Here is a 26671-nt window from a genome sequence, read left to right as displayed (position 1 = left end):
TTCATGTTGGGATAAATATGCTTTTCTTACCCTACTAATCACACTCATTCTTCGCTTTATTATTATTCTTTACTTATTTTCTCGTTTTTGTAACCGTCTAAGTCTATCTGTGGTAGATATTGTTTGCTTTGACCCGTTATGTATCACCGTCGGCCTCACAATTTTAAAACATGTCTATTGAAAAAAAGTTGTCATGTTTGCTTTTCATCTCACAGCTTAATCAATATGTTTTATTAAAATGACCCAACAGACCGGAATAATCGAAAAAGTTGATGTAAATTACAAGTAAAGGATTATCCAATAGCAATACCAATACCAAACAAAAGTAGTAATTAAGAAAAATAATGGGAAATCTCTCGCAAAGTAAAAAAGATGAAGGACTAAAGAGCAAAGTTGATGATCCAAAGGGAGTGGCAAATTCAAACATTTAAATTTGGATCCAACCCCTTCCCTTTCTTTGCGAACGATGGCAAGCAAAATGCAGCCGAGTGAATCTGTACAAAAGGTCGATGGTTCAATTTTTCACCCGTCATTCACATACTAAATAACGAGAGTAATAGAAAGATCAAAGAGGAAGCTTGCCTCCGAGTTGTAAAACTTCAGGGGTTTGGTAGCAACTCCAAAATTCCCATTTGAGTCGATGGGATTGATCGGGTTTTTGAAGTCAACTTTGGGTCCTTGAGTCGAACACAGCAAGAAACCGATTACCCCACTGACAAAACAAAACAAAACAAAACAAAACAAAACGACGCAACATTGATAAGATTTTCTTGTTTTTTCGAAAGGTTCGAGGTTAGAAGAAATGATTCGAATGGAAAAGGGAGTAGCTTTTGATGCCTGGGATAAGCAGGGACAATGGTCCAAGCATATTGAACTGAGCCTTTGAAGACTTGGTGGCATTTTGAGATCAAATTTTGAATGTCAAGACAATGAAACCAAAGGCTTTCTGCTTGAATACAAAGCACTCCTCCTGCCCTTAGTGCTCTTGCCACCATCTCAAACAACCTACTTCTCACCACCTCGTCATCGGGCTCTAACCGACCAAAATATTTACACTTTTACCCTCGAATTTTTACGAAAATAATATTAATAAATATAAGAGAGATATTATTGTACTTATTGGATCGAACGCGTCCACTATGATTGCATCGTAGGTTCCTGGTGCAACGGAATTCAAAAATGCAATTCCTTCGAAACAAAAACACAATGGTTAGCTTTTTTCCGTCCCAAACATAATAACGAAAAAATATTAAAGAGTAAAAATAATGGAATCCAACCATCTATTATATGAACATTCACTCGAGAATCTTTATACCCAACTGCAATTTCTGGAAAAAATTTCTTGTACACCTGTAAGAATAGCAATTATTCGATTAAATTATCGATCGATCCAAAAACTTAAACATATGAACAGATACAAATTTCGATAGATCGAAGCTCTAACGTCGATGAGCATGGTGTCAATTTCACAGATATCGATTTGGTCAATGGAGGAATGCCTAGAAATTTCTCTTAGGATGCCACCATCTCCTCCCCCAATCACCAAAACCTGATCAAGAATAATATTTATTTATTTATTAAAAATAAAAGAAAAGAAAATAAAATAAAATAGAGTAAAGGAAATTACCTTTTTGGGGTTTGGAATAGAACAAAGAGGAAGATGGGTAATCATTTCTTGGTAAGCACATTCATCTTTCTCGGTGAGTTGGAGTGCTCCATCCAACACAAACACCTTTCCATATGCTGCTGACTGCATTTAATTAATTACCATTAAGCATGACCCTAATTAATTATTACTTTCTTTACCTTTTTTCCTCACTTTTAATTCACTATTTTCACATTAATTATTAATCACAACCTTTATCGAAAAGGGTATTTTGGTAATTAGACATACGTTAAGAGGTTCTCGGGTTTACACGAGTTTAAATTAGCAAAGTACCTGAAAAACCAACATGGATTGGTAATCAGATTTGCCTTGAAACAAAACCTTGTCCACTTTTAAGAAGTGTGCTTGTCCTGTTGTACCAGTAAAGCCACGTAAATGGTATGAAAGTTATTTAGATATTTAAATATAATATATATGGTAAACTATAATTTAGTACTAAATATCTTTCACACTTACCTGGCCATTGAGGGCAGTGCTCAGAAAACCAACCAGGAATGCTTGGATGGTCGAGAGGTACACCGTTAATGGAGTCATCTTCAACCTTTTCTGCAACTGCAAGATGAAGATGAGAGCCGCCATTGTTGAAAGCTTCCTCCTTTTGCTGCTTAAACAACAGTTTATCAGCAAAAGAAACAACCCCATTTGCTTCCATCGCCATTGAACAAAAAAGCTGTTTTATTTTTCCTAGTTTTCTTCAAACTCTGTCTTAAAAATTTAGGCTTTGGGATTGGGTTTTAGGGTTTATATAGAATGAAATTTGGTGCCAAAAAAGTGGGCCTTTACCAAATCTTCCCCATGTTTTCATAATAGAAATCAATATATATATATATATATATATATATATATATATATATATGGTTGTATTATTATTTTCCTCTCTTCATCATTGCAATAAATGGCTGAGATTTATTAAAAAAGATTGATTTTTTAAAATTGTTCCATGTGTTTATGATTACAATTTTATGTATTTTTTATGTCGGGTGTTGTTCGCCAAGCCAAACCGAAAGGATTATGCGGATCCAACACTCTGTCGGCTAATCAACTCTTAAACTTTCTAGCTTTGAATTTGGAATGAAACATGATGATGGATGTTTTTGATCCATGTATTATTATCTTAGAAAGAAAAAAGGTTGTTATTGAAGAACACGGGAGCTTAATTGTCGAACATGCTCGATTCAAACTCAAGTTAAACCTTATGAAATTGCACGAGCACTTTTTGGATTATCTCGACAAGAATCGTATCGATGATAATCGGAGCATGCCTTGTTATGCCCACTAAGATTTGTTGGGATTGGCGAGGTTAATTGTTTTCGTTGGATTGTTGTTCGAAATCAATCGAGGTTTGAGAGGGTATTTGACAAAGTTGATACAAAAATACACTTTATTGTACATTATCAACACGTGTGATGATGAATTCTTTTGAAATGTATGCTTTTTTTTTTATTTGAAGTGGATAGATTTGTTATCACCTCCAAAATGGGGAGATCACTAACCCAAATGCTCTTTGTATATGTGTGTATATATATCTTCAAAACTCTTATCATTTTTAATCATTACTCTTCAATTTTATATATATATATATATATATATAAATATATAAAGTTCTGTAAGATCTTATGTTGGTAAGAGAGGGGAGCGAAACATTTTTTATAAGAGTGTGGAAACTTCTCTGTAGTAGATACATTTTAAAATTGGGAGATTGACAGTGATACGTAAGGGGATGAAACTGACAAATATCTACTAGCAATGGAGTTGAGCCGTTACAAATAGTGTTAGAGCCAGACATTGGTGGTGTGACAGTGGGGATGATAGGCTCGGCAGATGGTGAGATCACACATTGATCAGAGAGGGGGAACGAACTGACAAATATCTACTAGCAATGGAGTTGAGCCGTTACAAATAGTGTTAGAGCCAGACATTGGTGGTGTGACAGTGGGGATGATAGGCTCCAAAGAGGCAGATGGTGAGATCACACATGGATCAGAGAGGGGGAACGAACTGACAAATATTTACTAGCGATGGAGTTGAGCCGTTACAAATAGTGTTAGAGCCAAACACTGGTGGTGTGACAGTGAGGATGATAGGCTCCAAAGAGGCAGATGGTGAGATCACACATTGATCAGAGAGGGGGAACGAACTGACAAATATTTACTAGCGATGGAGTTGAGCCGTTACAAATAGTGTTAGAGCCAAACACTGGTGGTGTGACAGTGAGGATGATAGGCTCCAAAGAGGCAGATGGTGAGATCACACAGTGATCAGAGAGGGGGAACGAACTGACAAATATTTACTAGCGATGGAGTTGAGCCGTTACAAATAGTGTTAGAGCCAAACACTGGTGGTGTGACAGTGAGGATGATAGGCTCCAAAGAGGCAGATGGTGAGATCACACATTGATCAGAGAGGGGGAACGAACTGACAAATATTTACTAGCGATGGAGTTGAGCCATTACAAATAGTGTTAGAGCCAAACACTGGTGGTGTGACAGTGAGGATGATAGGCTCCAAAGAGGCAGATGGTGAGATCACACATTGATCAGAGAGGGGGAACGAACTGACAAATATTTACTAGCGATGGAGTTGAGCCATTACAAATAGTGTTAGAGCCAAACACTGGTGGTGTGACAGTGAGGATGATAGGCTCCAAAGAGGCAGATGGTGAGATCACACATTGATCAGAGAGGGGGAACGAACTGACAAATATTTACTAGCGATGGAGTTGAGCCATTACAAATAGTGTTAGAGCCAAACACTGGTGGTGTGACAGTGAGGATGATAGGCTCCAAAGAGGCAGATGGTGAGATCACACATTGATCAGAGAGGGGGAACGAACTGACAAATATTTACTAGCGATGGAGTTGAGCCATTACAAATAGTGTTAGAGCCAAACACTGGTGGTGTGACAGTGAGGATGATAGGCTCCAAAGAGGCAGATGGTGAGATCACACATTGATCAGAGAGGGGGAACGAACTGACAAATATTTACTAGCGATGGAGTTGAGCCATTACAAATAGTGTTAGAGCCAAACACTGGTGGTGTGACAGTGAGGATGATAGGCTCCAAAGAGGCAGATGGTGAGATCACACATTGATCAGAGAGGGGGAACGAACTGACAAATATTTACTAGCGATGGAGTTGAGCCGTTACAAATAGTGTTAGAGCCAAACACTGGTGGTGTGACAGTGAGGATGATAGGCTCTAAAGAGACAGATTGTGAGATCACACATTGGTCAGAGAGGGGGTGTGAAACTCTCCTAAAGATGCTCTAATAATATAAAATTAATTACCATTTTATGCACGGTAGTACAAGTTATATCTATAATTTTAGTTATATGGTCTCTATAATATAAAATAAAATAAAACAAAATAAAATAATAAATCTAAATTTAAAAGTTGGGTAAAGTAGTTAAATTTTGGCGCGCATGGTAATATCCATAAAAGCAAAAAACGGCCATTTTGGGAAAAGGGAAGTGTAAAGATAGAGGGGGAGGGCTAAAAATCGTGAGCAAAACTCCCTCTGGCTCTCCGCAGTTCTCTGTTCATCTTCGAAAAAACCTTCATGTCTCTGTCTGTGATCATATTTTTCGTCTTTGCAATGGAAAAATGCATAACATTGCGTATTCTCGTTTGGGCGACCTTCAAAAATCCTTTTCTCTGTACCGGAAAGTGCCTTGGTGGGATCATATTCTTGAACCAGATTCCGATTTCGTCTTCCGATGGCACCGCATCTTCCTCGTTACTTGCTTGATCGCGCTCTTCGTCGATCCTCTCTACTTTTATCTTCCATTCATCGGCGCTCCTGGTTGTATGCAATTCAACCTCGGACTTGGCATCGTCGTCACTTTCTTCCGCACCATCGTCGATTTGTTCTCCATGTTTCATATGCTTATGAAGTTTCGCACAGCCTTCGTTGCGCCAAATTCTAGGGTTTTTGGCCGTGGAGATCTCGTTAAGGACCCTACGGCAATTGCTATGCGCTACCTCAAGAAGGATTTTGTCATCGATCTTGCCGCTACGCTTCCCCTGCCTCAGGTGAATCCAGTCTTCTTTAATCCATCGATTAGGGTTTCGGTTTAGCGTGTACCTAATTTTACGTTCTTCTTCTGTATTGTCTTCCGACATCTTGTAATTTGGGGAAAATGAAACTCTGCATCGATCATGTCTATGGCTTCCGAAAATCAAAATTGTTGTTAATGAATTTGCAGCTGTTTAGCCTGAATCTTGGTGATATGCATATATAAATAGACTGAAACTCGTAGCTGATCTACGAATTTCCTGATTCGAGGCTGAGAATGAAACTAAATATGCTGTTTGCTATGGCAGATTGTGATTTGGTTCGTGCTTCCAGCGTTAAAAAATCCAACAGCGACCCATGCCAACCACACTCTCGCTTTGATTGTGCTAATTCAATATGCCCCCAGACTGTTTGTTATATTTCCTCTGAACCGACGAATTAATAAGACCACCGGATCAATAGCCAAAACTGCGTGGGCTGGTGCAGCTTACAATCTGCTTCTCTATTTGCTGGCTAGCCATGTACTTGCTTTGCTTTGCTTCTCTTCAATTTGTTCTCCTTTGTAGTTCTTACTACTGCTTAATTCTGTGCGATTTGTGAGTGCAGATTATAGGAGCTGCGTGGTATGTGGCATCCATTCAGCGGCAGGATGAGTGCTGGAAGATAGAATGTAGGAAGGAGATGAATACCACGCATTCTCCTTCTTGTAAGCCTTTTTTTCTGGACTGTGATAGTTTGAATGAGCCAGAACGAAAAGCGTGGCTAAGAATTACTCATGTTCTTACAAAATGTGATGCCCTAAATGACGACAAGAATTTTCAGTTTGGGATGTTTGCTGATGCCTTCACTGCCGAAGTTGCTTCAACAAACTTCATCGAGAAGTACTTCTACTGCCTTTGGTTTGGTCTTAAGAGTTTGAGGTACGCTTTTGTTGGTCTCTCAGATGTTCCACTCTAAGGATTCAATTATTTTGATATTTAACCATCACAAGTTAAAAAGAATCATTAACCTCCATAATCTCCATAATAGTATGATATTGTCTACTTTGAGCCTAAGCTCTCATGGCTTTACCTTTGGTTTCCCTAAAAGGCCTCGTACCAATGGAGATGTATTTCTTACTTATAAACTCATGATCAACCCATTAATTAGCTGATGTGGGACTCCTCTCCCAACAATCCTCCTCTCGAACAAAGTACACCATAAAGCCTCCCATAAGGCCTATGGAGCCCTCGAACAGCCTCTCCTTAAGCGAGGCTCGACTCCTTTTCTCTAGAGCCCTCAAACAAAGTACACTCTGTGTTCGACACTTGAGTCACTTTTGACTACACCTTCGAGGCTCACAACTTCTTTGTTCGACGTTTGAGGATTCTATTGACATGGCTAAGTTAAGGGCATGACTCTGATATCATGTTAAGAATCACGAACCTCCACAATGGTATGATATTGTCCACTTTAAGCATAAGCTCTGCATAAGCTCTCATGGCTTTGTAAACCCATGATCAACCCCTTAATTAATCGAGGCGGACTCTTCTCCCCACAGTCCTCAACAAACAAAACATGCCCATGCCCAAAAGTGGATCAAATCTTCAATACTATAAAGTATTGGAGTGAAATCATAGGCTGAACTTTGCAGGCTTAAACTTACCTCGGATAATATCGTATTCAATCTGTTTATGAACTTTTTTCTGCAGTTCATATGGGCAAAATTTAGCGACCAGCACTTCTAGTGGTGAAATTTTATTTAGCATTCTGATTTGCTCAATGGGGTTGGTTCTGTTCTCACACCTCATAGGTCAAGTGCAGGTACGATATCTGAAAACGAAAATTGCACAGAGGGTTGGTTTTATTTACTGGAAGAACCACTTTTTATCCTTTAATGACACCAAATTCCATGGTAGTATCAAAAGGTGTCAATGTATATCTATCTTCCTTCTTTGTGTTCTTGAAGGGCTATCTGCAATCCACATCTGCAAGACTTGAAGAGTGGAGAGTAAAACGAAGAGACACAGAGGAATGGATGAGGCATCGACAGCTACCCATTCACTTGCAAGACCGAGTTCGTCGATTCGTTCAATATAAATGGATTGCAACTCGAGGTGTCGACGAAGAGTCGATCTTGCGCTCTTTACCTTTGGATCTTCGACGTCAAATTCAGAGGCATCTTTCTCTCGCACTTGTTCGCCGTGTAAGTCCTCTTTAAAGTATCTGTCCTCTTACTCACTTCTCACTTCCAATAACATTCATATAGAAATCACAAACTTCCACAATAGTATGATATTGTCCACTATGAACATAAACTCTCGTGGCGTTGCTTTTGGGCTTCCCCAAATGACCTCATATTAATGGAGAATGTATTCCTTACTTATAAACCCACGATCTGCCACCTCCTAACCATCCTCAACATAAACTTCTCAGGTTCCTTTTTTTGCACAAATGGATGCTCAGCTTTTGGATGCCATATGCGAGCGTCTTGTTCAATCCTTGAATACTAAAGACACATTCATAACCAGAGAGGGAGATCCAGTAAATGAAATGCTTTTCATCATCAGAGGCCAACTAGAGAGCTCCACCACCAATGGTGGCAGGTCAGGATTCTTCAACTCCATCACCCTCAGACCTGGCGACTTCTGCGGTGAAGAGCTACTAACATGGGCCTTAGTCCCATCCCCCAGCATAAGCCTTCCCTCCTCAACTCGAACCGTGAAGTCGCTCACTGAAGTCGAGGCATTCGCACTTCGAGCCGAAGATCTCAAGTTTGTAGCCAGCCAGTTCAAGCGCCTCCACAGCAAGAAACTCCAGCATGCTTTCAGATACTATTCCCACCAGTGGAGGACATGGGGATCTTGCTTCATACAAGCTGCTTGGAGAAGGTATGTGAAAAGAAAGCTAGCTATGGAGTTAGCAAGACAAGAGGAGCTGTATTACGCAACAATGATGGACCAAGAATACAGCCATGGCAGTGAAATGGAAGGTGAAGAAGGAGGTGGCGGTGGTGGTGGTGGTGAAACCAGTGGCACCAAAAATACCACTAAAAAGAAATCCCCACATCTTGGAATAACAATGTTGGCTTCAAAGTTTGCAGCAAATACAAGAAGAGGGCTTCACCAGAAGTCGTTGGCACTCGTCTCAGATGTCAGCAGCTTGAAAATGCCTAAGCTGTTTAAGCCTGAGGAACCAGATTTCTCTGCTTTCCGAGATCATAGTTGAGTTTCACAAAGTAACCAAAACTTCCATTCCACAAAACCAAGAGATTAGACAAAAACACAATTATTTACTTTCTACATAATCTTCAGCAATCATTAGGCGTAATTACACAACAATGATAATTTGTATTCATGTATACTTAGACAAAGCTTATTCAAATTCTAAATCTGGGCTATGAAAGTTCAGACTTGCTTATACTTTAATGGTCATGTCAAAATTCTTTTGTGAATGATGTGGTAAATAAATTCAATAATCATCTTTGAGTAAATAATATTTACTTCAATCAGTTCCGTTTGTGTTATATTATGCTTAGATTGATTTAGCTAATCAAATTTTATAGTCAGTCTCTAGAAACATAACTCGATCTTATAGATGATAATTAGTAATTTATGTACTCATATATATTTTTGATCCGAGGTAAGAAATACCCATTTCTTTCTTCTTCTTTTTAATTAAATAATAATCTTTAATTATTATTTTTTTTAAAAAAAAAAGCTAATTATTTTTAAAATACTACTAAAGTTGCAATATTCTCATAGGGTCTTATTTTCACAAATGACCAAAAACAAAATATGATTGGATTGTATTAAATTAATTTCAAATGCTGTTTCAATAGAAAATTGAACAATTATTTGTAAAATTCAAAACAAGAATAATATTTTAATGATGAAATAAACAAATTATTAGTTCTGTATCACTTTTATTATTTCAAATTGATGTGATGTTTGACTAACTTGACATCGATAATTTGAAATATATGGTGGATAATATGGCTCAACAACTTTCAATCCATTTCAACAGTTAATGAAAACATTAAGCTGATATTTCTATCTCCAAACCAACAAAAAAAGAAGCTGGTTTGCTTTTCAAAACTTGTAGGCTTTTTCCAAGGAACCTATCACAGATGAAAATGAAGAAGATAACGACTCCGACGAAAACGATAACGACAATTCTTCATGGTTTTAAGATTTTTTCGAATTCGGGAAACAATCCATGGAGAGGAAGGCAAAGCAGTTTCAGGTGAACTAAGAGGAAGATAATAAGATTTTTGTATTTCAATCTTACAATTCATTGAATTAATTAATGTCATTACAAAAGGCTTAACATCAAATGGCAAAGTGAAAGGCAGCAAAGTCCCTGGTTGTTTATGTACCCACCACCATCATCTATTTTACCACTGGCCTCACCTCAATATATTTTTCTTTTCCTACTTCTTCTATTTCTCATTACCACAATCACATGATGATTTTTCCCTTTCATCTTCAAAATAATTTTATCACATTTTCTCATTCAATTCAAACAAACAAACAAACAAACAAACAAATCTTTAGGGTCCTCTATATTTTCGAAAGCATAGACAACCCTGAGCTTGATCAACAGGGATCATACCTCCACCCTTGGACGTGTCAATGGCTTCCAACATAGAAACTACTTCATCCATTTCGGGCCGCTTGTCCGGGGTTGCATCCCAACAACGCTTCATCACATTTGCTAGGGAGCTCGGGCAACATCTCGGTATCTCTGGCCTCAAATTCTGCAGTGTTTTGAGATTAACATTTGATAAGTTCAAAATAACGAACTACATTGTCCTGCAGATATGAAGAACTAAGGGCGTAAGAATCTACCTGACGAACCACAGCAGAAGTCACTTCGGAGAAACTAAGGTCAGGATATGGCATGTCACAGCAATAGATTTCCCACAGGCAGATACCGAAGCTGTACACGTCGCACTTCCTGTTATATGGGTTTCCATTGAGAACCTGTAACCAGATAGACCCCTAAAAATTTAGCAAAATCATCTTTCTGATGTCTTTGATAGCAACATTTTGGCATTGAAGGTTTCTAGTTTCCATGTAGTGAATGAGGAACACAGCTACGGAATCAAAGGGAAACATTTTATGGACAATGCTCGAAAATGTCGTATGAGTTAGCTAAAAAGTCGAAAAATTGCGTACCTCAGGAGCCATGTAACCAAGTGTCCCAGTCTCCCCAGTCATGTCGTTGGGATTTGAGGCCTCAACTCTAGCAACACCAAAATCAGCAATTTTTACTGTACGTGTTTTGTCCAACAGCATGTTTTCTGTCTTTACATCTCTGTGAACAATCTTCTGTGAATGAAGGTAACTCAACCTACAAAATAAATGGAACACTTTCTAAGAGCCAAGTATCAGCAAGTACATACTAGAAATAGGAGGTTAAGACTAATGAACAAAAGGAATCGTGTGAGCAGGGTACCCTCTAGCAAGATCAAGTGCCAATTGGACAACCACCTTGAAAGCTAGCTTCCTTCTCCTGTTCTTTATGAGATAGGATTTAAGGGCACCACCGGCAAGATATTCCACCACAACACAGCATATGTTGCTTGGCATGCCTATTAGGCCATTTTCAGTTTGGATCTGTAACTCCGCTGAGCCCATTGTTGCCCCTATAAACTGAAAATCAATTGAAAGCCGTGAAAAGCCAAAACTAAAAACCAAAGCCACAAAAAAATAACACAAAGTAATGCATTAATTATGGAATAAGCACATCGAGTTTGATATATCATTTTCTGAACAATAAAATAAAAATACTTGAAAATTCCCCCTCCACAACGACAGGTAAAAAGGGGGAAGGGAAAAAGAAGGAAAGATGATAAGTTAAAGAGTCTGGATAAAGCCGCCAGTTTTTCCACTATCAAAAGATGCAAAGACATTTTTTTATCTGATTGAAGCCCTCCAAGTGAGCAACATGCATTTTGGCTTTGTCTAGTTCTATTCTAAGGATAAAATTTAGTTCAGTTGACTTCTTTTCCCCTTCTAAAAAAGTACAAGGGTGGAGAGAGTTTATAATTCTAGATGGAATCCTTTAACGCAACTGAACTTTTTCGGTTGAGCTACCAGTAGAAGAGATTTAATTGAACCTTGAAGTTCATGCAAAAAGAGTTCTCAATGGTCTATACGGAAGGCTAGGGGGGGATTAAAGCAAACCTTTTTACAATAAAATTAATTCTAAGGAAGAAGAAGGAGCGGAAGAAGGTAAAACGCTCAAATCCGAACACCGAAGCACTTTTGATCTAAGATCTCCCTCTAATTCTACTCAGAAGATCAAGAGGAACGGTCTGAGCTTTTGGATCGTTCATCGCAAAAATCAGAAAAGAAGGGTGCGTGAGGAGGAAAAGTAACAGTTTCTGGTTATTGGATTATGAACTGTTCTGGGTCTAATCGATCCTTTACTTTCTATAGTGTCAGCATCTTTCAAAAGAGAGACAATTATTAGAAGCGCATTCAATTGATTTGATAGAATATCAATAAGTCTAGAAAATTGAGGGTTAGAACTAGAGCATCTAACAAGACATCTATATCACAACAAGTAGGCAAATAGACAATGAAGCTGTAGTGACCTTAGTAACATTGGGATGCTCTAGTTTATGCCAAACAGCAACTTCCTGTTTAAAGGCTGCCCTGAGTGAAGCAATTTCAGCTTCTGTCCTGTGGCCTTCTTCTCCCCAATCCAGCAACTTGACTAATGCATTAAAAAGTCAACAGAAAACTTCAGTGGGTTGTAGCAACCAACTGCAACCCAGTAACCTTAAAGAACTACAATCTAAGATAATATTTCTAAAAAATATATGAGTGAGTGATGAATGAGTAAGCGAACAGAGCTTAAAATAGTGAAGGATAATGATCGCATTAAGATATGTAGAAGACAATGATGTAAATACCGAAATAAATACAAATATGTAATGGCTAGCAGAAATAGCCAATTCATTATAGAAGCTTTTCTAGGTCAATTTTATCCAACAGCTGGAATCACATGAAAGTTCAAAACTTTATTCACACAAAGTCATTCAGGCCATAATTCAACTCAATCTCGTGTATACATCACGGATCATCTAAAAGAGAGTTCAAATGGCCAATCACCACTTCATGATAGTGGCAACATGTCTAAAATAAAAAGTAAGCCCAAAGAGGTCTAAACAATCACTAAACGGGTTCCAATGAGGTAGGTGCAAAATTGGTATGAGATTTCAAAGAACTACCAGTGAATCAAACCCATATGTGTTCAAAATAATAATTTCGATGAATATTTAAGACGATTAAGAGAAGAAAACGAGAGTGTTGAAATAATTGAAAACAAGGCAAAGGAAATTCACAAAAATAGAAAAGGAAAAGGAAAAGAAAACCAAGGCATAAACTGTAGTCTGTAAACATTCTTAAAGATCAGGAGTGGGAAATTCGATCAGGATTCACGAAGCAAGAACTCAGAAACAAAGTAATTATAGTAAGAGCAATTCTGAGAGTAGTTAAAAATAGGGCAAAATTTCAAGGTTGTAGGAAATCGGTGACTGACCAGCGACATCTAGTCCGTCGTAAACGCCGCGGTGGACGGTGCCGAAAGTACCACGAGCAATGACGCTCTTGATTATCAGTTTGGACGGATCGATCTCCCACTCTTGCCGCTCCTTAGCGGCGACTTTAGTAGACCTACTGCGAGCAATGGTTGCAGAAGTGAGAAAGCTATTACCGTCTTCATCTTTCTTCTTGTTCTTCTCCATGGTCAAGGCTCTGCTAAGATGCCTCTCAAGCTGCTCATCCAAACTCTTCAGATCAATCTGATCCGCCCGCACAAATCCATCATTGCTCTCCTTCATTTCCGATTTCTTTTTCTTTCTAACTATCAACAAATCAGAGCGCTAGCGCTAGCACTAGCAGGAATCGGTGGCTGGACGCAACAAATTGATCGATTCAATTCAGAAATTCAGAGTATCTTCAAATTTTGGTGGCTCTTCTTCTTGCTCGAATCGCTGTTGTTTCTGTGCTGTTCTTCGTTTCCACAAATTGTGCAATGGCTCCTCCAATCATCCATGTGGGCACATGAATTTGCCTGCTCATAACGTGTGCTTCTGACCCACTTCGGTCTCCTTCTCTATTTATTATTTTTCTTTTCCTTCCTTTTATTTTATTTTATTTTATTTTCCCCCGTGCCCAGCCAATTAACAGATCAGGGCTTGTGAATAAAATAATTAATTTTATTAAACATGTATTTACGTGAGATAACTCCGTTTAGTCACATAATTGAGCTTCTTAATCCTTCACTTGTTTTATTTTATTATCGATAAACCTTAACCTCACATTATTGATGTCAAAATTAATTAGCTAATTAATTAACTAATTATTTGTGTTAAATAATTTGGTTATTATTATATTTTTAATTCAACCATGTCTAAGGCGTGCGGCCTGTAGCTGCATGCTTGTCTAGAACATAGGACTGTAGGCTCGTTTCATTTTCTTAATTTCATGTTAGCTAGTTATTTGTCATTAGAATTTGGAGTGTATGATCATTTGCCAAAATTATGTATACACGTAACAATACTAAAATGTTTTAAAATTTACTTCACGGAAGGTGACTAATTGTCAATTCTATTCACCCGAGTTATACGCTATCAATGTCGTTGTTGTTGACTATTGCTTGCTAGCCTATAACATTGCTTTACAGACGTCGTCTTTTCAAAATTGATTCTATTTTTTAAAACCATTTTTGAAGAACGAGGTTGAAGACTTGAGCATAACTATCTGTGCTATCAGCAACTCAATTTTAGAGAGAAGAGAGCGCACCATAAGTTTATATAAAACTAGATTATGTCCGTGTTAGTACCTAAATTAAAAATGAAGTTTTTGTTGAATAATTTTTTTTACGTCGAGACAAAATAGAATTTTATATTTTAGAATGTAATGTAACAAAGAATAACAATAGGTAATGATGGATTAATTTTAGTATGTAATCTCGACGTTATTTAATTTATTTAATTATTAAATTGGACACATTGATATATGTCACAAATATAGCATTAAAAGAGTGGACGTCATATGATAATATTAATTGATTTATTTCCATAAATAGGACAAAGGTTTTGGTAACATGAGTCATGATTTGAAAATTCAAAATTAAATATTGGAGGAAAATAGCTTTTCTTGACCATCAACCAATAAAATAGTTCTAAATTTTCTACTCATCTAATTTGGGAAGGTACGTATAAAATATAAGATTATTTTCTTTTTATTTTAATTTTTATTTAGATTTCACTCATGTCTTTAATTTAATATATATTTCATTAAATTATAATATTTGTGTATTCGGAAAACAAAAGTGGGCCTAAGCCCATATATTATGACGCTTTACGGGCCTCTTCTCCTCAAACATTCTCTTGGCCCATTGTCGGCCCAGTAACTGATCCATGAAGAAGGCAAATCAGCCCTATTGCTAAAAAAACTTCCATATATTTTTAATTGTTTTATTTCAATTTAAGCAACTTTAAAAGAAAATCCACGTATAAATTACATAGGTCATTGGCTACTCAATCACCTAAAGTTGCTGCAGGTGTCTTGAAAATCTAGCTAGGTTCATTTTCTCCGTTTTTGTACGCTTGGTTGAGTCGTTATGGTCCATATAATATTTACATATTTAAATGGTCGTCTCTAACCTACCCAGGACACAATGATATACTAGGAAATATACAGAAACCTACCTCCTCATTAATTCCTCAGAAACAAAATAAATGCAAGGACCAAACTACAGGGTTTTTTTTTGTTATTTTTTAGTGTTATAGTCTTTATTATATTTTGGTTGGTATACTCTAAAAAATTAATTGCATTGTTCCAAGCTTTGGATCAAAGTTTAGCATGTCCCTTTCATTATTGAAGAGCTGCAAAAAGGCCAACGTAAAAGGTCGCTGGAGAACTATCATGCTGTGCTGATATCCAAATTGCCTTTATTGTGCTTTGAGTATAATTTACGTTTCGAAGTAAATTACAATTTTAACCTATAAATTTTTTAATTTTCATTTGGTCCTTTAAATTCTCGGAAATTAAAAAGGCGGGGGAGGGAAAACAATTAATAAGAATTTCGAGGGTGGTTTTTACTTTGGGTGTACTCAAAGCTGCCACCGCAAGCTGTTTCTGCACTCACCACTCTGCCCACTTTCTGTCCCACACACTCCCAGCACCACCCCCACTTTTCTTTTTTCCTTTTTTGCCCTTTTCTTTTTCTATTCCGGTTTTGTCAGACCCAAAACACTCCATTTTCACCAAACCCACCCGAATTAAAAACATTTTTTTAAAAGGAAAGAAAAAAAAAAAAAACATAATAATAACAACAATAATATTACTAAAAAGAAAACAAATGAAAAAGGGCGGCAGAGTTTTCTTTTTTCCTTCCTTCAGTCGGCGACGCTCCACGACATGTCGTTCTCGAATATCCAGTGGCAGACTTCTATTTGACCTGGACCCGACCCAAGTGCTACAAATGCGCCGTGCTCTGGGCCCCATGATGACGTGTCCATATGACAAATTGCAACCCCACGATTGATCTTTTCGTTCGTTTTCAGCCTCAGGATATCGGCTTCGTAGATACGGACTTTGGGTACTGAGTGGCAGTAATAGAGTAAGTAAGGGTACAAACTCTGATGGCATGATACTGATCTCGTTAACTCTCCGCCGTTGATTCCTTTCACTTCTCCGATCTCCACCTTCTCTTTTGATCCATTCACGCTCGCCGTCGTCCTCACCACCACGTTCCGCCCCAACACCGCCGTGGCGAAGTCTATCATGTCCTCTGCCGACCCCACGCACCGCTTTGTCTCGCCCATGCTCGGCGCCCGCTCGCACTCCGCCAGCGCGCTGGTAATCACGTGCTCCATCGTCGAGCCATTTCGCGCGTGGAAGATTTGCTTTGTCTCGGAGATCTTTGACGAGGAGAATGGTATGTTTACCAAAATGGCCCTCGGAAGGAATGATCTCGGTGGCATTTTGTCTCTGATGTCCGGCATCACCATGACATTCCCCTGCTTCAATTCAGACTCTCTGAAGAACTTGCCCGGTTCCACCCATCTATTTACGTTAATGCCACTCCCCGTCGCGCTGTATTCAGAAAACGATACGCCTTTCTGTGCATACGTCGTGAAGTTCCGATCAACGCTGTAGCTTCTGAATCCGACCGTCGTTTGGCCGATCGATCCTTTGCCGTATTCTTTGAATGAATCGTTACCGTGGTTGAAGGATTGTCCGTAACTTGCAAAGTTCACTCTCCCGGAGTTCGAATTCTTCGCGTACGACTGAAAACTATCGTCGCCGACGTTCGCTCCGTTTCTGTAATTAGAGAATGTGTCGATCTGTGATTTTCCGCCCTTGCCGTAGTTCTTGAAGTTTGAGTGCGGATTGTTGCCGGAGAGACCGTAAGCCTTGAACGAATCGTTCGCGCTCTTCCCTGACTCGCCGTAGCCAGTGAATGTCGATGTGAGAATGTTTGAACCATCAGAGTAGCTACTGAATTCCTGCGGCACGCCATTGCCGTTCTTGCCGTAGCTCGTGAACGATTGACTTCCGGAATTTGTCTCGTTTCCGTAACTCGTAAACGAGAGCTTGTGAGCTCTGGAGTCCAAATCGTAGGCCGTGAATCGGAGATTCGGCACATTGACGATTTTGTCGTAGTTCACGAACTCGCCAGAACCACCCTTCGATTCAGCGGCGTAGCTGATGAAATTATTGTTCGCCACATTACCATCCTCCGCATAGTTCGTGAATCCTTCCTTATGATTACTCGAGTTCCCACCGTAACGCTTGAACGAGTGATCGGCCGTGTTCAACCCATCGGAATAGTTCTTGAAGGAGTCAGCGCCACCGATTCGAGCCGCGCCATAGTTGTTGAAATTTTTATTTCCATACAATTTGAAATCGGCATCCTTAAAGCGCGGAACGGAAGTTTCTTGAGAATCAAACGAACAGAACAAATTAGCCGAATAACAGAACGTTTCCAATCGGGAAGTGAGCGAGCCTAGGGCAGCGTGCTTGGCGAACACGGCGGCATCTACAGCGGAGAGTGGCGAGGCTTTGGCGAACAGAAAATCAGGCTTCGGAAGTTGATTGGAAACATGCGTATTCCAGTAACGAACCAGAGAAGCTTTGGCCGTGAAGGGATTGAACTGGATAGAAGCATTAAATGTAGCCTGATCCGCAGAAACAAACGAAACCTGTGGCAAAAACGACAAGACGATCGGATTAGAACAATGGAAAGAAAGAACAAAAATCGAAATGAAAATGAGAATTGTTTGTTTGTTTGTTTGTTTATGGTTTTTCTTACATGGAGCAGAGAGAGCGACAATTGCGAGAGGAGCAGGAAGAAGACGATATGGACCATTGTTGACGAGTCCATAGAGACGGAGATGAGAAACGGACAGAAAGGGCGTACCCGTATTTATATCCAAACACAACCCTACCTGAACTAATGCCTACAACCCTTCCTTTCAACAAACAACCAATTTCAGTTCTAATTCCTTTTATTTTTCTTTATGGTCCTTAATTTCTCAAATATTAAATTTTACCCCAATTTTATTCTCTTTCCTTTTTTATTTTGTTTTTCATTTAAGAAATATATATTTTTTTTAAATATCAAATTATTGGTTTTAAATTCCAACTGTGGAAAGCTTTCGAGTTTATAGAAAAAAGCTTCATATTATAAGCTAATAAATAAATAATCATGTATATGATGATTATTAATTTCAAACAAACTTAAATAATATTAAATACATTATTAATGGGACTTTCATATTAATTTCACCCACATGGGTTCGTATTTATTGAGTGATTTTTTGTTATATGATTGTTACGGTGGTGGTAATAATCCATACCAATGTGAACTATGATTAAATGACTGTGATTTAACTACTGTAAATAAATATTTATGGTTCAAATTTAAAATTTTATATATTGAATATTTACCTTTATTAACGAAGGTTCAGTGGTAAATAGTGTCATATATTCCAAAACCCGTGGTTAAGTAATTTATTTATTTTTTTTCATGAATTATAATAATGATAATTGGGGGAACTAATTTAGACCCATTTTCAACGAATACATTTGAAATTCAAAGTCTTCCCTGAGAAAGGGAGAAAAAAGAGAGAATTCCGTTGCAAATGAGGACAAAATAGAATTAAACTAAGGTTCTTGGCGTGGTATGGTCCACTTTATAAATATATAATTTAATTTAATTTCTACCTTCCCTATATTCGTTAAAAGACTTATTTATTTGTTTAATTAATGTTGTTTATAACTATTTCAACTGTCTCGACATATACAAAGGGTTAAAAAAATAATTAAAATAAAAAGCTTATCCACCTTTATGATTACATTTAATACTATGTCAGTTATCATATTAATAAACTTTATATTTAGCCCCGACATTATTAAACTTTTATTTGTCATGTGATACTTTAAAAATACACATTTTTGTGACCAAAAATACTTTTTAATCGTCAATTAAAGCACATTTTAGACAAAAGGCCATATTTGTAAATTATTCTAAAATAATTTAAATTATTGTTTTTTTATATAATTACTTCGAAATATGATTTTAATGATGAAAGATTAATTTTGTTGATATAAAATTCTAGGGTTAAAAAGAATTAAAATTATTTATAAAAAAAAGCGTTTTTTTAAGAGTCTAGTTAATAGCACTTTTGACTTAGTGTTTAAAACTGAAGTATCTTTACAAAAGCCACTCCCAAACTCCCATGCATAAATACCAAAAAATAAAAATAAAAAAAGGATTAATTACAAGTCAAAAGATGATTTTTTTAATTTTTTAATTTTTTAATTTTTTAATTTTTTAATTTTTTAATTTTTTAATTTTTTAATTTTTTAATTTTTTAATAAATGGAATTGAGTTGGGTTATCTAAAATGAATCAACCAACAAAAAATTACATGGGTTTACGAACTTGCTGACAGAGAAATAAACTAATCCATAATTTAATTTTAATTTAATTTAATTTAATCTAATCCAACCTAAAGTTGTTGAATATAGAAATTATCCAGATTTCTGCACACTGTGGATTGCTAATTTAAAATGACGTGGAGGGGTGAATTAATTAAAAGGTTTAAATAGAAATTAAAAAAAAAAAGGGGGGGAAAGGGGAATAAAAGAAGTAAATGGTAAAACGACATGGCGAAGCAAACAGCAGAGGAATAATTAGGTTGGGGCCTCACTTTACTTCAGAGCTGAAAAGGCTGAAAAGAAGAAGAAAAAATGGTGAGCACTGAGGCGATGGTTCGTTCTTGGTGGGTGCCATGGAAAGTAAATGAATCAAAGCCTCTAAAAAGCTTGCACTCCCTCTTTCTTTCCCTTTACTCTTCGTTTTTCATTTTAATTCTTTTTTCTTTTTAATATTTATATTAAAAATTAAGTGCGTGTAAGTCCCACGTTGGTTAATTTAGTAGAAGATCATGGATTTATAAATGAGGAATACTATCTTCTTTGGTATAAGACGTTTTGAAGAAGCACAAAGCTTAGTCCTGTTCGTCTAACAACGTCCAATATTAATGTCTTATAAGAAATTTGAATCTAGGCATTGTTTGAATCTCGTTGAGGGTAGAGGAAAAGTACGGTGGCCGGTAGAAGAGTAATGGAAAAGTGAAAATGATTGGAATAGCTCACTTGTGGGGTAGAAAAAAATAGTGAGAAAGTTTTGATTTTGACCAATATCTAGTACGGAGTCTATAAATGACATGACATGGACACACATGGACACAAGAGAGTTCAATGCTTCGATAGAACCCAGATGGAAGGATGTTCTAGACCTCCCGATATTATGAACGACAAGTAGGCCTGTTCTCGATGGCATGATCAAGCGAGTTGCGATGGCCGATGACACTCCTTGACTTATGATGCATAAAAATATATGGGTCCTATTAATTGGAACCAGTGTGATTTGAGATGCCAAAACAATATTTAAGCTTAATATGTATATTTAAAATATTATAGACCGACAGTACAGCGAGTTATTGGGCTTATGAGTTATGACCCACTTAAACCAAAGTGGATTGGGCTTATGGGCCGACTATGCCTAAAGGGCTTTAGCTCAAATAATGCCGCGTGTGCAAAGCTGCAATGCGTACTAGAATTTTGACGCCGCCAAGAAACGGCGCCACGGCTTGCAAATTCCGTTAAGAACAGTCGTACTCTTCCCGCTTCCGTTCTGTTCCCATTTCCATCCGTCTCTCACCGCTTTGCTCTACTGCTCATATTGCTCATTTCTCTTCTTCTGCCTCCAAAATTTCGCTCCTGTTGTCCTACCCATGATCCTACGAGAACCAGCTCTTGTTCTCGTGATTATTTCCGATTCATTGCCATCAGATTCCATCAGGCTTCTGCACCGTCGTATGGCGGTTTGTGATTCTCCATCCAGCTTGTTCTAGTGAAAATTTCTCTCATCTATGGCTGCTCGAGGGGTCGATTTCAAGTGGTGAGTCTTTCAGGACTTGCTCTTCAATTCAATGAAATTCTGTTTTAGCATAATCTATAGTATGGTGCCGGAGCAGTACTTCGTAGTTAGCTTGATAGGCTTTTGCGACTTATTTCTTCTTTTTGCAGGTATGACGGTTTTTTCTTGTCGATGCTCGCGATTAGTGTGTATCCTTCAGTGTTTTGGGGAATTTTAGAGTTTGTTTGTATCGGATTCTTTTCAGTCTTTTACAATGGTTGAATGATGACTCATGACTGCTGCATTTACTTTTATGGTTTGCTTTTTCACTTATTGTTTAGCCATGATTTAAAGCTTGAGTGGATTTGCTCTTTATATTTCTTTGGTATTAGAGTTTGAAACGAGACATACTCATATCCTATGCTTTAAAATCAAGAGCAATGTCTTTCTCTTAACGTTTTTTATTTGTGTATTTTCTTTAACTATTTTGCTCGATAGAGTAGTTGTTTCGATCAACTGGAAGAGGTACCATACTTGTGTACATCCCTTGCATATATGGATTTTGGTAAGTTGTACTCAACTTTCAACAAGTATCAGATATTATTATTAATTTGTTGTTCTCTTGTAATTTTTTGGAATTCAACGATAGTTTGTTTGTTTATTTTTTTTATTGTTATTTGTTGTACAGGTTGATTATACTACCGTCTTTGTTTTCCGTCTGCTGATGTTTGTAGATAATGGACTTGCTGCTGGAATGGGTTTGTAAGGCTTCCAACTTATAGTTTTACGTCAATTTGGGCTAGCAAAATCTTACAGTTCTTCTATTAATTCTCCATTTGTGAAAAGCTTTAAAGAGATATTGTGTTGTCAGAAAGTAGATTAAAGGAGAAAAATGTTTCTCCAATACCTTCATTATGGATGGTATGGTTTGATCTTAACGGTTTCAATTATTGGGGCAAAGATCAAAACAAACATCGATTCTGACGTGCAAAGATTGTGGACTTTTGACTTCTCATCAGAAGCATGGTGACTGAAGTGTGAAAAAGAAAAGAAAAGAACATCTGTTGCTGATTTAAAGAATTATGTTCTGTTTGCCAAATTTGTTTTATTCTCTTGGGGCTAATTATGAAGCTTCAAGTCATGAATGTTCACTTTCTGGTTTTGTGTTGAATTACTATAAACCTTATTTCATTTAGAAATGGGGATGCTGCGTAAGTTTTTCTAGTCAAGTCAATTACATTTGACCAAGAGGTCTAGAACTGTTTATACCCATGAATTAATTATTTAGTTATATACATCCACACCTGCCTCTCCTCCCCTATTTTAATTGACAATACATTTTTCTCGCTCTATTTTTCTTTTGCAATATTTCTGTTTTGGTAGATGCCATTGGAGATTTTCTTGTCTTCTAAACTTGTGTATCGTAGGGACTTTGGGTGGCAGCAGAGGTATGCTCGATTCTGTGGAAGAATTGTGGTCCTTTCAATCCTTGCACTTCTGCTATATCCATTTCTTTGGGCTTGGACTGCCATCGGTACTTTATGGTTTAGAGAAGCCCATAAATGTGTATGTTATTTTCTATTTCAACTCCCATCGCTACCATTTGAATTTTCATACTTTTAAAAAATATTTATGGAGGTATTGGTTTAAATCTGTCAGCTTTTTGAGCAAGGCCAGAAATGGGGATTCCTTATTTGGCTTCTTTTTAGCTACTGTGCACTCGTATGCATTGCTTGCGTGTCATTGGGAAAGGTTGGTTCTATTATGTTTACTATGCAGATTATCATTGGAGTTCATTATGAATTACGTCTAGACTCTCCAATAATTTGTAGCTTGGCTAACAGTTGTTTTTATGTGCCACTTACACTTTTTAGCGAGTTCATGTTGAAAATTCTCAAATATTTTTCTTCATTTATACATGAAATTCACGTATTTATCTTTGAAACCTCCATGTAGTGGTTAACTCGTAGACAAGCACTCTTGTTTCGGGCGCAACAAGGGATCCCTGTATCAGAATATGGGGTAAGCAATTAAGCTTCCTGCCTTCTTAGATTTTGGAACTTAAAAGGATGTGCATTAATTTTCTTTCTACGTTATCAATTTTTCTGCCTGATATTTGCAATGACGTCCATAGATCACCTATATTATATGCATATCTACTTTTATAAATTTTTTCTACAATATATTCTTTGCTTTCAATTAAAAAAAAAAAAAAAGCCTTTTTTTTTTTTGCCTGGTGATTCTTACAAAATGCAAACACCCGATGAATTGGTCATGAAGGAAGTTGAAGTGGACATTTTGAACTGGATTACGATTCAATCAAAATCATAAATATATCCTTTAGGTTCTTTTTAGTTTGTGGTTCTATTCTTAAAAAAATATATATTTGAAAGTTTGATTTTCTTATATTTTTTTAACAAGAAATTAAACTTCTCATTGATGAAATGAAAAGAGACCAATGCATAAAAGATATGAACTCCACAGGTGAATGAAATTGAAAACAGTAAACGGAATAAATAAATAAAGAGAATCACAATGGAAAGATAAAGACATTCCGGCTAAGACATAAAACTTGTAAACAGAAATCAACAAAAGACTTGAGAAAGAGTACATGAAAAGCATGACCTTTAGGGATAAAATACTTCTCGGGCATCAAATAAACATTTGTATCTTTCATTTTTTTCCCTCTATAATTTTGCCCATGTGACAAAACTGATAAAATACTTCTCGGGCATCAAATAAACATTTGTATCTTTCATTTTTTTCCCTCTATAATTTTGCCCATGTGACAAAACTGATAGTGAACAGTCTTTTATTACAGGTCTTGGTTGACATGATCCGAGTACCTGATTGGGCTTTTGAAGCCGCAGGACAAGAAACAAGAGTAATGGGCCAAGATGCTGCTGCATATCATCCTGGACTTTATTTGACTCCTGCTCAGGTAAGTCTATTATCCCTGAGTTGACATTTTGTCATCAATATTCGTGAGGTTTTCCCAACACCTGTTGTCTGGTAGCATAAGAGTAGTTTTGTGCTGTTGCTACCATTTTCCCTCTTAGTGGCTATAGCTCATTAAAAATTCGAGGGAAGTTGATTGACATGAAATGAGAGCATTGTGAATTCGGAAGTTCTTCCGAAAGAGGGCTTGGTTTCTTAGGTTCTCAGCCTTTAAATTTTTCATGAGAGGTCTTGTCTAATTCTTTAAGAAATCTCTACTATGTAAACCATTATGTGGGTCCGTATTATGACCAAATTTTTTGTTTTTAATCCTGATGGTCAAGCTATTCGTTGATGCTTGGACAGAGGGAAGCTGTGGAAGCACTTATTGAGGAACTTCCCAAATTCAGGTTAAAGGCTGTTCCAACAGATTGCAGTGAATGTCCTATCTGCTTAGAAGAGTTCCATGTAGGGAACGAGGTAATTGATTTTTCTCGTCTTACCATTTCATTTATAGAAGTTCAGAAAACCAGTGGGTGTACAAGAATGTCGCTTGTTTATGATTTGTATTTTACTGCATTTCATGCTCTTTCTGGGAACCTAGATTCATGGTTATAATAAATACATGAAAGCACGAACCTTTTGTTGGTAGATTACTGAAAATGAAGTTACGGTCATTATAAATTGGTGCAGGTTCGTGGCCTCCCTTGTGCTCATAATTTCCATGTAGGATGCATTGACGAGTGGCTTCGACTAAATGTGAAATGCCCTAGATGTCGCTGCTCAGTCTTCCCAAACCTCGATCTTAGTGCTCTGTCCAATCTTCATTCTGATACTGAAAGGCCATCTGCAAGTGTTGTTACGGCCAACCGTTATATGAGACCTCAACCTTCCAGCCAAAGTTATCTGGTGAGATTGCAGGGTCTGCTTCGGCCTGTTCGCACAGAAAACACTGTTGCACACTGTGATTTAGAGTCTGCTAGTGCTTTGGAAGTTGCTGAGAATGCTGAGAATGGATCTTCCCATGACCAAACTATACCGGAAAGGTCTCCCGTAAGACCCATGCCTTTGAGTCAGTCCACGTCACAACGCTAGGTAGTTGGGGGTGTTTTTCTCCCTTTCTATTTTGACCGCTTCTAACTGCTCCTGTAAAAGCTAAACGATTGGTGTCCACATCTCACCACTTGCAAATCCCGGCAACTGTGTAATAGTAAAGCTCGAACGTTTGATTTTTTGTTTCCAAGGAATCTACTTACAGTCTCACAAAACTTATTTTTTTTCTTCTGTTCATCTTTACCTGTATCTTGTTCATCATAATTAATTTTAGATCTCAGTGCTTGACTATTCAGCCGCCTGGGAAGGGAGACTGGGCATGTGCTTCAAAGCAGATCTTGCAATTCCACTGGAGAATCTTCTAGGTTTACAGGTATGTTTTAACTGTTCCAATTGTTGATGGTTGTTTCTCAATTCAATTCTCTGGTTGACGGACGTTTTTCCACTAACTTGAAGAGAGCAAATCGGGCGGTAGTATTAAAAAATGAGTTGATAGTTTACATAGTTTAGTGTTAATTTGTCTTTGCTTGCTTGTTTCTTCAGGTCAGGTCATGTTTTATCGGAAAATGTCCGCACTCCATTCCCCACTAGCAGTGTAGCAGTGACCAAGTAGAGCAGCCTCAACGAGGTGACTGACATCCTTCCATTTTTATTTTTTTCATTCTACTATTTGAATTGAATCTTTCCCGTCTCAACTTTAGATTTCATTCCATTTAGCCTTTTTATTAAAAATTAAATAATAATATCTTCTTACGTGAATATATTTTAAATTTTTAGAAAAATGAGTTAATAGATATTATTATTATTATTTTTTTTTTTTACAAATAGTATTAGAGCAAAAATAGAGGGAGGTGTGCCAACAAGGACATTGGACCTTGGGCTTTCAAAGGAGGTGAATTGTGAGATCCCACATCGATTGGAGAGAGGAATGAGTACCAACGAGAATGTTGGGCTCCAAGGAGGTGGTGAATTGTGAGATCGCACATCGATTGGAGAGAGGAATTGTCAGGGCTCCAAAGGGGTGGATTGTGAGATCTCACATTGATTGGAGAGAAGGCCGCTGGACTTTAAAGGGAGTGGATTGTAAGATAGCACATTGGTTGAAGAAACCTCTCACTAGCCGATCGTTTTAAAAGCCTTGAGGGGAACCTCTAAAGAAGAAAATATCAGCCAGCAACATTTGAATATTTGAATATTGTTGAGAATGCAGAAATCGTTGAAGCACCAAGTTTGATAGTTAAATAAGTAACAAAAACTATGATATGCACTCAACCACTTTTAATACTAAATTTAGGCGAAGACTAAATAAAGTAGGGATGCAAAATTTTAGAGAGATTCAAACTTGTGTCCTGTTGTCCAGGATTTAGGTTAATCGGAGAAAGTGATTGGTCTGGTTTGAATGGCTTCCAATTTTGGCCACAACACCTACAAGGAGACCCACGGGGAATGTCTATCCAATTCCAGGTTTGGTCGTTATTTCCTTATTGTTGTTCTTAGAATCTGTTTTTTTTTTTTTTTTTTTTTTTTTTTTTTTTTTTTTTTTTTTTTTTTTTTTTTTTTTTTTT

At 37.3% G+C, this 26671-nt stretch overlaps 5 protein-coding genes across 7 annotated transcripts; 2 read left to right on the top strand and 3 right to left on the bottom strand.

Annotated features, from left to right (window-relative positions):
• Positions 1–257: 257 nt before the first annotated feature.
• On the bottom strand, positions 258–2413 carry LOC111429923 (spermidine synthase 1-like). Its single transcript, XM_023065999.1, has 9 exons — positions 2123–2413; positions 1940–2016; positions 1628–1750; positions 1445–1549; positions 1278–1350; positions 1117–1188; positions 838–1033; positions 583–712; positions 258–494 (listed from the first exon to the last, which is right to left on the bottom strand). Exons 1-9 carry the CDS (start codon positions 2322–2324, stop codon positions 420–422), a joined length of 1053 nt encoding a protein of 350 aa, XP_022921767.1. The 5' UTR covers positions 2325–2413; the 3' UTR covers positions 258–419.
• Positions 2414–5153: 2740 nt separating this feature from the next.
• LOC111464975 (probable cyclic nucleotide-gated ion channel 16) lies at positions 5154–9136 on the top strand. The gene is made up of 6 exons (XM_023109259.1): positions 5154–5699; positions 5991–6203; positions 6289–6602; positions 7374–7485; positions 7631–7867; positions 8098–9136. Exons 1-6 carry the CDS (start codon positions 5271–5273, stop codon positions 8887–8889), a joined length of 2097 nt encoding a protein of 698 aa, XP_022965027.1. The 5' UTR covers positions 5154–5270; the 3' UTR covers positions 8890–9136.
• Positions 9137–9915: 779 nt separating this feature from the next.
• Positions 9916–13776, bottom strand: LOC111430081 (serine/threonine-protein kinase HT1-like). The gene is made up of 6 exons (XM_023066228.1): positions 13216–13776; positions 12266–12387; positions 11122–11318; positions 10842–11016; positions 10512–10646; positions 9916–10420 (listed from the first exon to the last, which is right to left on the bottom strand). Exons 1-6 carry the CDS (start codon positions 13514–13516, stop codon positions 10214–10216), a joined length of 1137 nt encoding a protein of 378 aa, XP_022921996.1. The 5' UTR covers positions 13517–13776; the 3' UTR covers positions 9916–10213.
• Positions 13777–15759: 1983 nt separating this feature from the next.
• Positions 15760–18134, bottom strand: LOC111430079 (polygalacturonase 1 beta-like protein 3). Its single transcript, XM_023066226.1, has 2 exons — positions 18001–18134; positions 15760–17890 (listed from the first exon to the last, which is right to left on the bottom strand). Exons 1-2 carry the CDS (start codon positions 18070–18072, stop codon positions 16082–16084), a joined length of 1881 nt encoding a protein of 626 aa, XP_022921994.1. The 5' UTR covers positions 18073–18134; the 3' UTR covers positions 15760–16081.
• A 2763-nt stretch (positions 18135–20897) lies between these two features.
• On the top strand, positions 20898–26621 carry LOC111430080 (E3 ubiquitin-protein ligase SIS3-like). Of its 3 annotated transcripts, none has more exons than XR_002708274.1 (13): positions 20898–21158; positions 21287–21325; positions 21615–21681; positions 21805–21878; positions 22544–22682; positions 22776–22868; positions 23073–23138; positions 23938–24057; positions 24420–24533; positions 24747–25148; positions 25403–25479; positions 25650–25734; positions 26467–26621. XR_002708274.1 is itself a non-coding variant. In XM_023066227.1 (10 exons), the coding sequence occupies exons 1-10, from the start codon at positions 21130–21132 to the stop codon at positions 25146–25148; spliced, it is 1143 nt and encodes a 380-aa protein (XP_022921995.1). In that variant the 5' UTR covers positions 20899–21129; the 3' UTR covers positions 25149–25315. The 3 variants fall into 3 exon arrangements, 1 of the variants encoding a protein (XP_022921995.1); XR_002708273.1 differs by having other exon boundaries at positions 25388–25479; XM_023066227.1 differs by lacking the exons at positions 25403–25479; positions 25650–25734; positions 26467–26621 and having other exon boundaries at positions 20899–21158; positions 24747–25315.
• Positions 26622–26671: the final 50 nt, after the last annotated feature.

The sequence above is a fragment of the Cucurbita moschata genome, unplaced genomic scaffold, assembly GCF_002738365.1.
Source record: "Cucurbita moschata cultivar Rifu unplaced genomic scaffold, Cmos_1.0 Cmo_Scf00032, whole genome shotgun sequence".
Taxonomy (NCBI): domain Eukaryota; kingdom Viridiplantae; phylum Streptophyta; class Magnoliopsida; order Cucurbitales; family Cucurbitaceae; genus Cucurbita; species Cucurbita moschata.
The sequence above is the reverse complement of the archived record's forward strand: the minus strand, read 5'-3'. Positions and strand labels throughout refer to the sequence as shown.

What these genes read in the sequence shown, in the direction of transcription:
- LOC111429923 (XM_023065999.1), bottom strand. Translation starts at nt 2,324, where the DNA reads ATGGCGATGGAAGCAAATGGGGTTGTTTCTTTTGCTGATAAACTGTTG. An exon ending in GGACGCGTTCGATCCAATAA is followed by an intron (nt 1,034 to 1,116) that starts GTACAATAATAT and finishes TTGGTCGGTTAG; the next exon opens with AGCCCGATGACGAGGTGGTG. An exon ending in TGAAGTTTTACAACTCGGAG is followed by an intron (nt 495 to 582) that starts GCAAGCTTCCTC and finishes CCTTTTGTACAG; the next exon opens with ATTCACTCGGCTGCATTTTG.
- LOC111464975 (XM_023109259.1), top strand. Translation starts at nt 5,271, where the DNA reads ATGCATAACATTGCGTATTCTCGTTTGGGCGACCTTCAAAAATCCTTT. An exon ending in TTTGGTCTTAAGAGTTTGAG is followed by an intron (nt 6,603 to 7,373) that starts GTACGCTTTTGT and finishes TTTTTTCTGCAG; the next exon opens with TTCATATGGGCAAAATTTAG. An exon ending in CTCTCGCACTTGTTCGCCGT is followed by an intron (nt 7,868 to 8,097) that starts GTAAGTCCTCTT and finishes TAAACTTCTCAG; the next exon opens with GTTCCTTTTTTTGCACAAAT.
- LOC111430081 (XM_023066228.1), bottom strand. Translation starts at nt 13,516, where the DNA reads ATGAAGGAGAGCAATGATGGATTTGTGCGGGCGGATCAGATTGATCTG. An exon ending in GCACTTGATCTTGCTAGAGG is followed by an intron (nt 11,017 to 11,121) that starts GTACCCTGCTCA and finishes TTTATTTTGTAG; the next exon opens with GTTGAGTTACCTTCATTCAC. An exon ending in TTGGTTACATGGCTCCTGAG is followed by an intron (nt 10,647 to 10,841) that starts GTACGCAATTTT and finishes ATCTGGTTACAG; the next exon opens with GTTCTCAATGGAAACCCATA.
- LOC111430079 (XM_023066226.1), bottom strand. Translation starts at nt 18,072, where the DNA reads ATGGACTCGTCAACAATGGTCCATATCGTCTTCTTCCTGCTCCTCTCG. An exon ending in TGTCGCTCTCTCTGCTCCAT is followed by an intron (nt 17,891 to 18,000) that starts GTAAGAAAAACC and finishes TTTTTGCCACAG; the next exon opens with GTTTCGTTTGTTTCTGCGGA.
- LOC111430080 (XM_023066227.1), top strand. Translation starts at nt 21,130, where the DNA reads ATGGCTGCTCGAGGGGTCGATTTCAAGTG. An exon ending in TTAGAGAAGCCCATAAATGT is followed by an intron (nt 22,683 to 22,775) that starts GTATGTTATTTT and finishes TAAATCTGTCAG; the next exon opens with CTTTTTGAGCAAGGCCAGAA. An exon ending in AGTTCCATGTAGGGAACGAG is followed by an intron (nt 24,534 to 24,746) that starts GTAATTGATTTT and finishes AAATTGGTGCAG; the next exon opens with GTTCGTGGCCTCCCTTGTGC.